The 12,261-nt window shown below is 48.6% G+C and overlaps 2 protein-coding genes across 2 annotated transcripts; both read left to right on the top strand.

Annotated features, from left to right (window-relative positions):
• Nucleotides 1–491: 491 nt before the first annotated feature.
• Nucleotides 492–1,571, top strand: EDB82DRAFT_523607 (uncharacterized protein; the record flags this gene model as incomplete). The annotated part of the gene is made up of 1 exon (XM_025733834.2): nucleotides 492–1,571. One exon carries the CDS (start codon nucleotides 492–494, stop codon nucleotides 1,569–1,571), a length of 1,080 nt encoding a protein of 359 aa, XP_025584700.2.
• A 6,383-nt stretch (nucleotides 1,572–7,954) lies between these two features.
• Nucleotides 7,955–10,485, top strand: EDB82DRAFT_523606 (uncharacterized protein; the record flags this gene model as incomplete). Its single annotated transcript, XM_025733833.1, has 2 exons — nucleotides 7,955–10,331; nucleotides 10,385–10,485. 2 exons carry the CDS (start codon nucleotides 7,955–7,957, stop codon nucleotides 10,483–10,485), a joined length of 2,478 nt encoding a protein of 825 aa, XP_025584699.1.
• Nucleotides 10,486–12,261: the final 1,776 nt, after the last annotated feature.

Below are 12,261 nucleotides of genomic sequence, written 5' to 3'. Positions count from 1 at the left end.
GGCACACTCTGGCAAATCTATGGCTATCCAATATCTACATGGTCATCTACTCACATCAAATGCCCCCCAACATCAAAAACACCCCCGCGCTTAATTAACTAGATAGAGCCCATGGCCATGCATATTCTACAGTGCCGTACATACATTTCCAAGACACCGGCTGGCTACTACAACAAGTCTTGTTTTCTCTCATATCTGAGATCCTTGAATCTAAGCGGCTCGTCCTGCTGAGTAAGGGTAGTTGGTCAACACCTCGGTCTTTTTTATTTCTCTCCATAACTCGTGCAACTATTTTACCGCTTTCTTGTTTCTAAGCTATAAGTTTAGTGTCACCCATTCTGTCTACTAGTGTCCCTTCTATAATTTTCTCCCTCTTCCTCTTCCTCTTCTCTTCCTTGTGTTATTGTCCATCAATTCCTCCATAGAAACTATTTACTATATTCTTACTATCTGTCTACTCCTCTTATATCTATCCATCCATATATATTGCCATGGCTACATCCTGCTGCAGCAGCGGCATCCAACAACTCATCCGTGACGGAGAATCTCAGTTCAATGGCATGATTCGTCATTCACCCAATCAGACTCTCCCATCCATTACACCCATCACCAACCAGCCACGAGTGTATGCTTCATCTCTAGGCCAATTGGACCTCCTTCCTGCAGAGCTTCTGCTCTCTGTCCTCGATCTTCTCGATTTCCAGTCTCTGTCCCGCCTTTCACGGGTATCTCTCCTGGGCAAAGATGTCATAGAGGATTTGCCAGTTTACAGCGACATGGTTCAGCATGCCCCAGAGACATTGGCCACTTTGGGTCAAACTCATCTGCTAGGCCATCATCCTGCCACTCTTCTTCACTCTACCCTACGGCAGAGCAAATGTGTGTCGTGTTTTGCCTTTGGCGGGTTTCTCTTTTTGCCCACGTGTGAGAGGGTTTGTTTCGAATGTCTATATGAGAACCAGGCTCTCCGAATGACTTCCCCAGCCATGGCGAAGCAGTGCTTTGGTCTCACAGGTGACGACCTGGGGCGAATCCCTATCATGCACAGTATTCCTGGTACCTTTGGTCTCAGGTTCCAGTTTGTGCATAAACAGGTGGAACATCTTGTCAGTGTCAAGCAGGCAAAGAAGCTTGCGCTGAAAATACATGGCTCAGCTGAGGAGCTTGCCAAGCTGAGGCCAACATACCGCCCTGGCACAGTATCAATGAAAGATGCTGCTATTTTTAGACATTTCCACGAAGCTTCGCTGGACTCTCCAGGATGTGATCTGTCGAGACTGCCCAGAAAAGCTGAAGTAGTGGAAGATGACTTTGGTGGAATGGCCTCCATCCGGTTTCCATATCTCTCAGATACTGGCGCTGAGAAAGGTGTCCTATGTAAAGGATGCCTCGTTACGTACAGCCATTACATGCAGGGCATACTTCCTCAACCTGCTTTCTCACAAATTGTCCCAGCGGATGTTGGGCCATATCGTCCACTTCTAGCGTTATTGACTCGCCTGTGGTCTCCAGAAGGGTTCCGTAAGCACGTACATGAATGCTATGGCGCACGACGAATTCTTGGACTGTGAGTGCCATGAAGGGAGGACTGCCTCAGTTACAAGCCCTGTGCGAGGGCTTCCACTCCACGATGAGGCTCAGCATGACGACTGTTTTCATTCTTTCTAGCTGATACTGACCTTCACGACCACGCTGGGCTACGTTTTTCTCCCTAAAATGTTTCCCTTTTTGTATATCATGGTTGTGAGCGCTTGGTGCATCATGAGGAAAATCTCCCAAAGGCCTGTTCAGCATTTACGATTAGCCAGTATTTTTTTGTTCCTTGATGGATTTGCTTTTCATATACCCAATAGGCGCTATTGATATCGAGATAGTTTTATATCGTCCATTTGTTCACGTGCGCTTTACCCGATGTTGAGCAAAAGCAACATTCTCGCTGAAACATGCTGCCTCCTTTGATATGAGTGACCTATATGTATTAGTTGATTCACATGGACTGAGATTAACGGGACAAGCCTGAATCTATGTGCTTGCCTGAGACTCTCTTATAGTACTAACGTAGTGATGGCCCCTTCCCCTCGAAAGCATTGACGGAGACATCACGTGAAAGAAGCTTTGTATATGATTGGAGTTATTGTGCCAATGACATAATATCTCCTCTTAGTTATCATGCTTTATGTTCATGTTTCGTGCCATAACTGTCTACCCGACAACCTCAACGGAGACCTGGATACGTCAGAAGGTTATTGCACTGCTGCAAATTACCTCAATACCGGTATCTTTCCATGTCGAGATTAAATTCGACATATAATAAATATGCTTCCGAAGATGTACGTTGGGTTAAGAGGCTCGCGTTGAGTTTCTCGACCTTATCATGTGCTTCGACCTCGCAAATGTCTGCATAGAACAGGAAAATGCGGAACCATACGTATACAGTACTTATTACAATTAATTATTAGAATAAATTAGACTCCAAGGGGCCCTCTTTTAGTGCTGCATTGATTAATAGACTGACCTGTAAATGATACAAACTTGCCGCCTGACTTGCACAACCAATTGCACCACTTACAGGAATTCACCTTTCACAGTCCCAACTATCCAGAATCTAGACAAATCACATTAACTAAGATATAAGTCTAGCGTGACCAAGAAAAATAAGAAGAAGTGCCTATGGACTCTGAAATGCTTCGAAGTTCACTCGCTTTACCACAATTACAAAAGAAGTCTCGATGAACTGTTGTGAAGGGTTGACACTCTAACCAAAACACTTCTCAGACACTCGCCCAATGATGCAGATGTCTCGTACAATTAAGTTTCGCATAAAATCTCAAAGTGACAATTGCTTGCGAAGCTGCTTCTCTGAGAGTCTGCCGTCTTGATAGCCATGAGTCACAGCCTCGACGATCTCGGCGTCTTGTATACTTACAAAGCATAGCATCCCATTACACAGAACGTTTTGGAAATATCGGGTTTACTATGCATGAAACAACACATACTTGCATAGAGCCATCCCCAGAAAAACTATTACTTGCTGCATGCTTTGGCTCAAAATCATGTGCATAAATTCCTTAGCATATACTAGGCCTAGGCCCGGAACATTGATCCTATGCGACCTCCTGCAGGGCTACCCAAGGATAGAGTGGGAGCGGGCAGCCAACATGCCTTTGGGTTGAAATGCAGACTATGGCATGATTTCCTGCTCGAAAAACCGAGTTTGACCATGTTGCAGAATACATGCTTATGGCGCAGTTGGAAGATTGCGAGAGGAATAAAAAGCGATGGGGGTGGAGCTGTCTATGAGTTGCAAGTCTGCAGATAAAGGGATCTCCATGCGCACCTGTATTACTTGGCACTGCTTTCTAGATAAGGTGAGATCGCTCAGCTCTCCGAGAAGGGACTCTATAATGAGACCGGAATGACAAACTCTTTTTTTAAGGTTAGGACAAGTCAAACCAATCTTCAGGTAACGCCAAGCCATCCATCTCAAGGGTGTAAGCTGTCGACTTTTGTGAACAGAGGCCAGCTTCTGCTCTTAGGAATGAATGGTAGTTACAATTCGATAGTTCATTTATTATGAACCTGGCTTTCTGTTCAAACTGAGCAGCTTCGCGCACGCACTAGTAAGCTGGATTCATCCATAGTCACAGCGAGTGAATACAAACTCGAACTCAAGCTCAACTCGCCCCTCACGTCTAGAAGTCGAGACTGCCAGCAAAGTGCGATCGATGTGGCCACGACATTTCGATAGTGCACATTTGCATATCGTGCGCACGATACATGTTGTGGCCCGTCTATTCTGGTCTATCAAGTTACATATGAGACTAGATGCCACAGAAGCCCCCACGGCGGGGAAAGATCGTCTCGGAGTTGTTGTGGCTCACAGGACGAGTTTATATGGAGATCGGCCAGCCGGAGCACGGTAAGAGAGGAAAAGAGAGCTTGTCAAGCGGCTACTGTGTACATAAGTTACGCTGGATACGGATAAAGACTCCTTAATTTAAATCGCCTCAGTCTAGTACCTACCAATTGACCCGTCTATAATTCTTGACCGCCGGCGGTTGCTCCCTGAAGTCGAAGTCCAGAATTGAGCATCAAAATTACCCCTGCGTCAAGAATGGTCTGATGGCGACAGAGTTGCCAATAGCCGGCACGACAAAAATCCATCGGCAGTGGAGCAAGATTCGATGCGGCTTACATCCATGTACGTACTATGCCGAGCTCAGAACGACCGCCGTTGAGTCTATCTCGCCTCTCTGGCTTGTCAATTCGGGTTGGTTAGACTATTGCTTGGCTGTCACTCCCCGGGTAACTGCTTGCCAAGAGCTGATCCTAACAGGAAGCTGTTGGATGTGCCGAGCCCACTTTGCTGTAACATACCGCGTTTGTTTGTTTGTTTCGACAGTATCCTCGTGTATGTACGTATGCTTCTGCAGGGCTTCATCAACAACATAAATCTTGGTAATTGGCGAGAGCTGTTAGCGCGCGCATTCACCTGACTCGTGTTGTTAGAAATGCCATCCTGTTGAGACTCTTAATAGACTTAAACTGCTAGTCTTCCCGCATGAATCGCTCTCCCCGTAGTTCGCATTATCGATTCTCCGTAAACAAAGACCGCAGATCCTTCTTTGTCTTTGGTCTAGAAGGAGAAGGAAAGGGAGTACAACCACCAGATGAGACGTGCGCACGGAAAGCAGCTAGGCTAGGGTACTGTAGGAGAACCCTGGTTGTAGCATCAGATGCGGTCAAGATATCAAGGGGAAGCCAGAGATTGACATGGAACATCTCAACGAAAGAAGGGGTTAATTACTATGTCAGCCGAAGCGCAAGAGGGTTCACGGGGCTCGACATTCAGATGTTATAAATTGTCTCATCCTATTCTCTGTAAGGAGATGTTGACATCATTGTTAGTTTCGCAGCATGAACGTGCGGTCCAGCAGCAGGGTCGCAGGAATGACTGTGCGCCATGTCTTCACGACTCGTGCGTGCGTGCTACAAGTCTGAGAAACATCCCACACAGACACCAGGTGGCCTCTGCTTCACAACTCTGGGGAGGCTGGCCAGCATATTGCATGGCCTAGAAGACACAACAGCAGGCTGTGCATTGGCCTGATACCATTGTACTGCCGGTGATTCCTTGTCTCTTCTATCGTCAATGTAACGCCTGTCGCGGGAGATTTTCTCTTCACCAGATCAAGATAACCCGATGTGGATGTGGCCAATGCTCGTGCGCCTGCTTGTTACGCAAAACACAACTAGTCCTTCGACTAGTAACAACCAAGGCATTCAATCCTGTTTGCATTTAATGCAATCAGCTCGCGATCGACGATGGTAACATGTGCCCATCACGTTCTTCCTTCGACAACTGTTGTGAGTCTGAGAAGATGCAAGCGTGGGTAGCTCCAACACCCGTGGAAGCAAGTATGGTATGCATTGACAACTATTGAAAACCTAATGTGGTTGATTGCCAACGGCACAATGGTAGGTGGGCTCACAGATGAATATCTGTTTCGAAAGCAATCGATGGATTGGCTCTTACAATCAATCGCTGTGGCCCGAAACAACAAATTGAGAAGGCAATGGGTGATCGCCGGTGCCTCTTGATCATGATCAATCGTCCAGCTATTGCAAGACCCATAAGCTTGTAGAGAGCTAAAGCTGCGGAACGATTTATCGCATCAACTCTTGTGCGCGGACATATCGTGCATCTTCCGAGCAGGATTTGCAGACCAGATTCTGCAGATTGGAGATTCTTTATTGGTTGTAGTGCCTTGAATGGGGAGATTTTGGGATAAATCCTTGACGTGTTCGCTGGCAATCACGAGCGCAAAGCCTCGCCAGACAGACAAGTCGATGGGGCGTTTGAAAGGTTGAGCAGGATCGACGGCCTAACTGGACAGGTCCTTGCAAGACCCTGAGTGGAGTCTGGCTAAGCTAGTGCTTCGCCGATGGTCTCTTGTAAGTGAGGCCATGACAAGGGTTGCAAAGCATTGGCCGCTGACATTCGCTTTTCTGAGTTTGATGGCTGGCGGGATGGCTGAGCGTGATCCATTTTGAGGTTTACCGCTTGGCAAGCTGCAAAACAAGCAAGAGATATCTCGTGACCGGATTTGTTTTATCGATCGAGTTCGGCATGTTCATGGAGCTGGACCTTGAGGCTCGAATCGAGACGGAATCGCAGACCCGATACTGTTCAGACAAGACAACAGATGTAAATGCGTGACATGTCCGAGACTGCCCACTTCAGAGGGAGGTGGTAGGGTACTGGGGTACAAAGCTAAGTCAAACCCTCGCACGTGCAGCAATATGTAGCAGCATTCCAAGCTTCGAGACATATGGCCGCATGGCCGTGTTACCGTCAGCGTGTGGCTTGCCGCTGCAAATGATGATCTTGCTTGTTCATTGCGATAGCTGTTTTGTTCAGGAAGAGGATCTTGAATTCGGAGCGGGCGAGCGGCAAGCTTTGTTGTGTTGTCTAGTCCGTAGCAGAACTGCACCACATAGAGGCAGATGGTGGAGCATCAAGACGCAAGACGTGCAGGCGGGAAGGGAAGCGCTTGGAACCAAGACAGGAAATAACTTGCAACTTCCTGGATAAGAGGCAATTGAGGCAATTGGTCAGACGGATATTCCGTGATAATGCGCAGGCTAAGAGTACAGTACAGCATTGTACCATGTATGTATTGTAAGACTGCTATCTCGCAGTCGCCACGATGAGTTCCCATTTGCTTGCAGCGTCGCAATGCAACCACCAACGGTGCTGTGTTGTAACGATATTTTGCTGCAAGGTGAGCTGGTGGGTGGAATATCAGTGGATGACAGAACAGTAGCATATGCACGGTATTGCAGTCCATTATGCAACGATAAAAAGAACGAGATGCACTGTGCGATATCTCGGCTCGGGGCCTCTTTTTTTTTGACACTTGCTAAACTTGATGGAGCCAATGCAGCGGGGGCCTCAACTCATACAAGGTTTATGGTTCCTAGAGAAATGAGATGGCGCACCAAGTAGATCTGAATCTTGTAAACAGCCTCATCTTTGAACTCAGCAGAGATGACAGAGTGCTAGGACATCATCTCAGCAACGAACACTTACCTATAGCTATAGGTCCTCCATCCAGGAACAGCTGTTACTGGAACTTGTGCCTGGATCTCATGCACGATTTATGGCCACAATGGAGCTGTTGGCAAAAATGCCCCGCTGCGTATCGTGATTCTCCAACACGAAGCTAGGAAGAAAACAACACAGGAATGGACATAGGCATAGGCATAGGCATAGGATATAATAGCTATTTTGGTGGATGGAGATGGAGATGGCTGGATTACGGGGGCCTCTATTCTAGTCTTGGGCTTCGACTAGGGCCTTGAGAACTGGCGATAGGCCGAACAAATCCTTGATTCAAGAGGAACTCTATCCGGACTCGACTGGATCACGACCTTCGGGTCATGGCGGCGACGGCGGCTGCAGAGGTGGTTGGCCAGACTTGGGGTAGATCTGTTTGCGCTTGTATGGCGCTCGCTAGTGTTTGCTAACAGATGAACCGATCACCCTCAAGCATTTTTCCAATTGGCCAATACTCTGACACCCCCAAGAGAGGCGCAGGAAGGTTGCAGCAGTCAAGGGTTCCAGGGTGTGCTCGCCAGCGGATAGGCTTATGTAGCGGCCACTTTAGTGGGTGGGCGCCTCCATCCCAGGTGGCTTGGCCATTGGCTGCTTGTCCCGACGGCTTCACCGCTTCTTCCCCCATCGACAAACCGCCCACAGCAGCGAGACTAACCCATGATCTACCCGTTAAACCTTCTCCAGCAGTCCCTCTCCTTCTCCAGCTGCTCCAAAACCTTCTCCCTTCACCTCAACAGGGACTTCACGAAAGAGCGGTGTCGTCCGCTGAGTTCCTACAATATTATCGATCATCCGTATCTATTACTCCGCTTCCTTCTTGATTTTTTGCCCAGTATGACTTACGACTTCAACAACGGCGGGGGTGATGCCTATCTCGACTTGACCAACTTCGATAATCGAAATCGCGCTGCTTACCAAACTTACTCGACGGCCACTACCCATTCGAGTCCTTCGGCTGCTTCAAACATCATGTCCCAGGACGCCCGACACTGGGCTGTTCCCCTCGATATGTCTTCAAACCACTCTCACGGATATGCCTCGATGAGCCCAGAGGAGCACCAGATCTCTTCTCCTCCATCGCAATCCTCCAGCCCCCATAGCCAGCACTCGCCGCTACAACAATCGCCTTTCCAGCAGAGTGTGAACCCTTTGACAGATTGGGCCCTTCAACAGCAGCAACAGCAGCAACAGCAGCAGCAGCAGCAGCACCTCGCTGCTGCTGACATGACACAGTTCATTCACGATGCTGCGCTCATGAGCTTCAATGCTTTCCCCAACAACTTCCAGCCAACGAACCCACTTGACTACCTTCCTGCGACCACACAGGCTGCTCTTCAGGCTAACCTTCTTGAATCGACATTTCACGGCTTGCCTACCATGGATGACCACACACAGGCAGTTTGGCCCAGCACCGGAATGGAGAATTGGCAGGATTTCCAGAATACCTTGCAGATGGATGGACTGCCTCGCCTTGATAGTGTCGGTAGTCACTCGCCAACTGGCACTTACCTCGAGGTTCTGTCCCTTCCTTCATCGTCGGGTGAAGGCTGGGCCATGGTGGATTGGAACCAGCCCAACTTTGATCAGTTCCAGCAGGCTCACGCTCAGGGTGCTGCCATTTTTAATCCTTCCCAGACCCTTCACTTGAGAACCAATTCCGACTCGTCCGACGGCGCCAATTCTATGGAGTTTGGAAGCTTCGAGGAGATCCCTGCTTTCCCTTACTCCCCCTTCTCTCCCGAGTCTGACGGTTATGTTGATGCTGGTCACCACCGCAACTGCTTCACTAACGACGGCCACAATCACGCCCATGTTCATACCCACAACCACAGCCCTCAGCCCGTCGCCGCCACCACTGTTGCCACTGTTCCCGTCAAATCCGAACCTTCTTCGAGCCGTCACAGCCCCGGAAGTGGTGCCGGATCCGTATCCCCCTCTTCCAGCAGCACAAACCGCAGGAACTCTGGTCCTCGTAAGAGCCCCATTGCTAAGAGCACCACTAAGAGTGTTGTTCGCCGTATTTCCAATGGCAAGAAGGATGGTACTGTTGAGAAGAAGGTTGGTCGCAGAAAGGGACCCCTCCTCCCTGAACAGAGGAAGCAGGCCAGTGAGATCAGAAAACTCCGAGCCTGCTTGCGATGCAAGTTCCTCAAGAAGACTTGTGATAAGGGAGAGCCCTGCGCTGGTTGCCAGCCTTCTCATGCTCGTCTTTGGCAGGTTCCCTGCACTCGTATCGACATTAAGGACATTGGTTATTTCATGAAGGACTGGAAGGCTGACTACGAGCGACACATGGACCGCGGTGTCTCGGTCTACAACGTCAAGGGATTCGCTCAGAAGGAGACTCTTATGTGGATCACCCACGGCTACGGTTTCGCTCTACCTGTCATGGTTCGCGAGGTCTTTGTCGCCGACGACAGCTGTTTCTCCGTTGATTGGGTCGAGTCTACTCTCACTGACCAGGAGCCCATTGACTTTGAGACTCGCACTGAAAAGCTTGATGTTGGTGCCGAGGGCATCCGCCTGGATGCTTTGTCTGAGTATCTCGACAAGCACATTGACGGGCCTTTCGAGGACTTCATTGACGACCATTTCGAGGGCACTCCCTTCATCACCGAGATTCTCAAGACTGCCCACCGCTTCTACGTCAAGGAGAAGATGCCCGTTATCCGCAAGTCACTCAAGCTTGTCCTTGCCTATAACCTCACTATGCACATCACCATGGTCGAGAACCAAGGATCTGAGGTTGACCTTGATGGCCAGATCGATGACGAGGACTCCAAGTACTACGGTCGCACTGTCGCCCCTGTCATGATCAACTTCCAGATCAAGTGTGCCCTTGCCGACATGTGGCGTGAGCTGCAGAAGGACATTCTTGAGGAGCTTTCAGCCCTCTATTCTGGTGTCTACAGTGGTGAGAAGATGAAGAACTGGCCTACCATCTTCATGATTGCCTCTATTCTCCTTGCCGTCTGGGAGGAGATGCAGTTTGACTGCCACTACAGAGTCCCCGACCCTGTCGCTGTCAACAAGTTCTGCGCTGATATGGAGACAACACCTGTTGGTGTTATTGTGGGTCTCTTCCACGCCATCTCTCAGAAGCTTCCTGCCTTCACCGACTGGGATACCCGCAAGCACGGTCACCTCCTTCACAACAACACTTCAGTCTGTGAGGCCATGACTGAAGTGCGACAGCATGTTATCAAGCACGGTATGTATTCACCCAATGCTTCTATTGCATCACGCCACTAACACCTGACACAGAGGCATATCTTCGTACCCGCAAGGAGTCCAAATTCGACCGCTATGACTTCGACTCTCTGTCCAACAAGTTTCTCTCCAAGCTTGTCATTCGGGCCAACTGAGATACCATAGCCTGTGCGAAGATGCTATGAAACTGTCAAAACATATGATAGGGCCCTTAAGGCGCCCGACTTTTCTTTTGTCACATTTGTTTTTTTTTTATCACAGCGACAGCGTTGGCAAGGCCGTTTCGATCTTGGTCAACCGCGACCCCAGAATTGTTCTTTCGAGCATACGAATACGGCTTTAACCTTCTATCACGGCTGGTCACCGCCCGACAACACGAAGCAACCTGACACGGGAAAATGTGTTATGACCTTCTTATGACTTTTCTTCTATGAATGTATGACTGAAGAAGACAGAGCGTTTTAGTTCTTTTTATCATATTTTTTGTTTTTTATTTAAATTGGAGACGGAGGAGAACATATCATACAGTCCAGAGCGAACCTCACCCACTTTGTGGTGTTATTACGGGATCATGTTTGACGACCTGGCATTTGAGATGACTGATTTTGCATGCCTGATAGGCCTAAATGGAGGATGTGTGATTTATCTTTTGAGGGCGTTGGTGAGCTCAAGTGGGCTGGACTCGCGACAAGACATGGTCGACAGAGAAGAGCAGAAGAGCCGAACAGAAGGGAAGAGCGAATCATTTTTACTAGCAGCTTGACAAAGGGATACTTGGGTAGTTACAAAAAAAGGCACCATGCTAGGCAAGCGCTTTAGCACTGCCATGAGTATATTGAATTGAATTTAACCCCGCAAACTTGACTCCATCGTGAACTGTGAACTGTCGAAGTCGTATCTCGATCAGACACTAGTGAATGCATATCAATGCTTTGTTCCGGTGAGGGTTAGCTTCAAACAGGTGGTGGTGCTGAGACATGGTCTCATCGAGACAAGTACATAGGTTTCCTATCTTGGATGTATTGGTTGGGGCGTGTGGGAATTGTTAAATTAGAGTCAGCAATGGCATCAGGTAGAACATACGCTGCAGGGGTTCGACAACCCTCAAGATAACCAGAGCGCTCGATCAATTGTCGTATCAAAGGTGAAATCATTGGAAAATTCCAGCGGTATAAACCGACAATGCCTTCCCCTTTGTTTCACTGTACCAGAAGTTCTGTTGACTATTGTGTTCTTTGTTGACGGTCTGATCCAGGGTAGTCGTCAGTCCTGAGCTATTGTCGGACTATTATAGGTACCTAGGTAGTCAACACCGCAAAAGGCGGGGTCGTTCGTGATAAGACACCATATATGTGCAATCGCCGTTCGGTATCGAGTCATTGCCAGTTTTGATAACGACTTGCGACCGCGAAAGATATCATGGATGCTGTCAGTGCCCCGAACATAAGCTTGGCTGAGAAATAAGGTACTAACTACTGTGTCCAAGTGAGACGACTAGGTTGGTTACAAAAGGGCGAAACGGGCCAGCGCAGTGTCGCATCCATCAACAAGTTGATGCGAACAGGGCGGTCGGTCGTCAAAGTAGGGAGGCATCAGAAACATTGACCGCTGGAAGCATACGGGATGAAATTAGTATATCACTTTATGGTCCTTAAGCTATGGTTCTTAGACTACTTATTTTTGTACCCTAAGACTTAAGAGGCCATTTTTTCTGCTACCCACTAGGCAGGGTCCTCACGGACCAGAATTGTTGGTTAATGACGTCGCAAAGGCCGACACGGCCGGATTCAGCATGCGGCAGAAATCCCTATATCGCTTGAACCCAAAGCTGAGTGAGTAATCATCTACTTTTTTGCTGTGACGAAGCAGGCTAGAATGATTGTTGAAACAGACATACCCTTCGATTCCAGAGAAGTGTCCGTCCAGGTGCG

The sequence above is a fragment of the Fusarium venenatum genome, assembly GCF_020744135.1.
Source record: "Fusarium venenatum strain MPI-CAGE-CH-0201 chromosome Unknown EDB82scaffold_2, whole genome shotgun sequence".
NCBI classification, from domain to species: Eukaryota; Fungi; Ascomycota; class Sordariomycetes; order Hypocreales; family Nectriaceae; genus Fusarium; species Fusarium venenatum.
This window is presented reverse-complemented; position numbering and strand designations above follow the sequence as displayed.